A 3,962-nucleotide genomic window follows, 5' to 3' on the forward strand; every position below is an offset into this window, starting at 1 on the left:
ATTTTGATAAATAAATTAGATTTTTTTATCTTATATGTAATTATTGGATAATTTTCATATTTAAATTAGAAAATTTGGTCATTGTGAAATAATAAGAATTTTACACGATCTGGTTTAAATAATTGAGATTTGGAATTTAAAACTTTATTTTTTTATGAACAAAGAAAATTAAGCATATTATCTTGTACTTTAAATTAGACTACTTATTTAAAAATGATTTGTAATTTTGATGAATAAACAATATTTTTATATGTGATTATTGTTTGATTAAATTGGTTTTCAATTACTAAACTATCCTTAGTACAAAATTACCCTAACACTAAATCCCCAAATCAACCTACACTAACCCTAATTTCAAACACCCACAGTCTCCTATGTTTCCATCAGTGCCGCCACTCATTTTCTTTCTCCCCTCTTCATTGAGTTCACATACATCACCGAGAGAGAGAAAGAGATCTGAGAAGAAGAGAGAGAGCACTGACGGGAGAGGAAGACTGCGTAGCTCGCCACCGCCTCGCCATGGCTGCCGTTCCTGCACTGTCGCGTCGCGAGCAGAGAGAAAGAGAGGAGATCCGAGAGGAAAGGAAGAGAAGCTGTGCCGCCTCCTCGCGCCAGTCACCGTCGCTGTCGGTGATGAAGCTCGCCGTCACAGCTACTACTGTTCGCGCCGTCGTCGTCGCCGAAGGGAGCCAGCGTCGCTGTCGTCCATGGGTGAGGCAGATGAGAGAGTCCGTGGGGAGAGAAAGAGGTTGTTCGCGTTCGGCCGCCGCTGCTAGAAGAATGGCTGCCCCTGCCGATCTGCCCGCCGCCATTTATGCTTACTGCGGCATCGCCGGAGCTCCACGCCGCCGCCACTGCCACCAGAAACCGCCACTGAGGCCTAAGTCTGTTTGGTAAGCTCTAATCTTGCCTTATATCTTCTTTTCTGGTAAGTTGGTCCTACCATGAGTTGTTACTGAGGTTGTTTGCGTTAGGTTATACAGTCACCGTTACTGGTTGAGTGGCTACGCCGTGGTGTTTATAGCTGCCGTCACAGTCACCGCCCGAATGCCCTGGAATTTCTGTTGTCTTGCCCCAATTTTTTCACTTTTACACGCTAACCTACCTTGGTTTCATTTATCTGTTTGTTCTGGTTTTAATTCCATTTTAGTTTCGGTGTCGTCTTGAACTTTCAGTGTTGTTCCTACATTTGATTTCATCAAATTCGAATCCTGCTGCAACCATTGTCATTACTGTAGAAAAATTGACGCTGCTGCAAATTAGGAAGAAAAGAGGATTGTCGCGTTTAAATTCCACGATTTTGGCTAATCGAGGTAGGGTTTTTCTTAAAATCTATTTTACATTACAGAGTTGTGATAAATAGATATTGATATAAAAAGATATACTTCTGTGACTATATTTGTCTTGTGGATGTGATGGTTTGTTGGACTGGATTATTGGGTGCTTAATTGCGGGAGTGGTGTATTGTTGTTGATAAAAACCGGTTTGAAACGTTATTTACTTGTTTATTATGAAAGGTGGATTTTCTTGGTTTTGGAGTTTACTTGGTAATATAAATGAATCAATTTTGGAAATAATTTGAGATATGAAAATAAATTGATTCTGAGAGTAGTTTGATTTTGAGTTGGTCTGATTTTTATAAATGATTTAATATTTGAGCTGATTTGATTTTAAAAAGAATTTTACTGTTGGAATTGGTTTGATTTGAAAATAATTTGATATTGGAACTGGTTCAACTCTGGAAAATGTTTGAGATTTGGAAATGATTGAGAAAAGGTTTGAGAAATATTTGGATGGGACCCGAAAAGGGTGGCAGTGTCCGAGTTTTAGAGGAGATGCTGCCGAAATTTTAAGTTTTTTTTGAAGTAATTAATTAAAAATATTTGTTTTTAAACATTATATATTTTAAGATTGATTTATTTTTCAAAGAAAGAATTATGTTTTGAATTGGGATTTTTAATAGACGAAATGGAAAGAAGGATGATGAGGATTTTCTTTGAAATATGGTTTTTGAATGAATTTGGAAAGGAGATTTGGATTGGTGAATGATTATGATGTTGAGAATGTTGAAAATGTTGAGAAATCGATTGAGAATGTTGAGATATGATTTTTGAATTATTCATATGGATTAGGAATTTGAATTATCTGAGATACGAGGTTCCCTGGATAAAGTACCATGGCTTGCCACCACGTGTACCAGGTTGAAAACTCGATACTCTGTTGACCCTACGACGTAAGTGTGACCGGGCACTATATAAATTCCCGGGAATGTAACCCCCATTGAGCAATATTGATTATTTGAGAAAAAGCTATGCATAGACTCTTGGGAATGCACGTCGGGGGACAGTCTAAGTATTTTCAGACTTGTCGGGTTGGCTGGATAATCGACAGATGAGCCTCATCAGCCATAGGACAGGCATGTATCATATGCATTTGTTTTCCTTTCTTGGGTTTGAACGTGTTTTGTTGTGCCTAATTGTTAAACTGTTCTTAACTGCTACCTGAACTATTTGCTGTAACTGCTACCTAAACCTGTGCTTTCCTTGTCTGTTTTGCCTGTGTTTGTCCTGGTGTGCTACTTTTGAGAATGAGCTTTGGTGCTGAATTAATGATTGTGTTAATTGATTGCGTGGTTGGTCTATGATTGAAATTTTCTTATTAGAAAGGAAAGGTTTCGGATTTCTAAAAGATTAAACATTATTTCTTTGAAAAAGTTTTGAGCGATTACCTATTGGTTTTTAAAAGATTCATAAGGCAATGATAATAACTGAGCTTGAAAACAGTTTTCTTGTTAAATATCTTCTTATGACAACTTTGAAACTCCGTGGTGAGACCGTGTGGTTAGGTTCTCACCCCCTACAGCTTTACCTTTTCAGAAACCGGATGAAGAAGCATTATGAAGAGTTATACTGCGTTGGTTTATTTGTTGTTGTATTAATTAGATTATTTTCTTCCTTCGTCTTTGTTATTACAATTTTTGTAAGAGGAATAGGAGTTGTATGTTTTATATGTATATTATATTATAAGATATTATGTAAGGATTCTTGTATATGAATCTATGCCTACTTGTTTTTTTTAAGATAAAGTATTTATTTTTCAGTTTTCAAAGAAATTAGCAATACAGTGTCGAGTCACAGGCTCCCATTTTAATATTAAATATATAAAGTAGTCATAATACTTCTTGCTATCAGAGTGGCATAGCCGGAAGCGTGACATTCTAGTTGTGAGGGTGTTACAGTTTGAGCTGCAGATTCTGTTGTGCATCATCTGGGGGTTCTTGAAGGTTTGGATCAATAAGCTCAGTCTGCATGCACCTTTCCTCTTCACCTTCTGAATGTATATCTTTGAAGATATGAAAGACCAGTTGCTCATTATGCACTCTAAGCACTAATTCACCCACTTCTACATCAATTAGAGCTCTTCCAGTGGCTAAGAATGGCCTTCCTAGAATTATAGAGGCATTCTCATCCTCCCCCGTGTCAAGAATCACAAAATCTGCTGGGACTGGGAGGAAGAACTTACCCACTTTGACCAAGATATTCTCCACTAATCCATATGCAGACTTTATAGATTTGTCTGCCATCTATAATGCTATCCTTGTGGTTTGTGCCTCTTGGATTTGCAACTTCTTCATCACAGACAAGGGCATTAAATTGATGCTTGCTCCCAGATCACATAACGCTTTCTCAAAGGTTGTGCTCCCAATGGTGCATGGAATTTGAAAGCTCCCTAGATCTGGCATCTTCCTTGGCAAGTTATTCTAAATGATGGCACTACATTCCTTAGTTAGGACCACTGTCTCATCTCGCTTCAAAGGCTTCTTCTTTGACAACAACTCCTTCATGAATTTAACATAGAGAGGCATTTACTCCAAAACCTCAGCAAAAGGAATATTGATTTGTAAATTTCTGAAAACTTCCAAGAACTTTAAAAACTGCTTGTCCTTGGTCTCCTTTTGAAGT

The 3,962-nt window shown here is 37.6% G+C and overlaps 1 protein-coding gene across 1 annotated transcript; it reads left to right on the plus strand.

Annotated features, from left to right (window-relative positions):
* On the plus strand, positions 300 to 1,167 carry LOC110268468. Its single transcript, XM_021114652.1, has 2 exons — positions 300 to 893; positions 984 to 1,167. The coding sequence occupies exons 1-2, from the start codon at positions 520 to 522 to the stop codon at positions 1,165 to 1,167; spliced, it is 558 nt and encodes a 185-aa protein (XP_020970311.1). The 5' UTR covers positions 300 to 519.

Source organism: Arachis ipaensis, chromosome B10 (assembly GCF_000816755.2).
Source record: "Arachis ipaensis cultivar K30076 chromosome B10, Araip1.1, whole genome shotgun sequence".
In the NCBI taxonomy this organism is placed as follows: domain Eukaryota; kingdom Viridiplantae; phylum Streptophyta; class Magnoliopsida; order Fabales; family Fabaceae; genus Arachis; species Arachis ipaensis.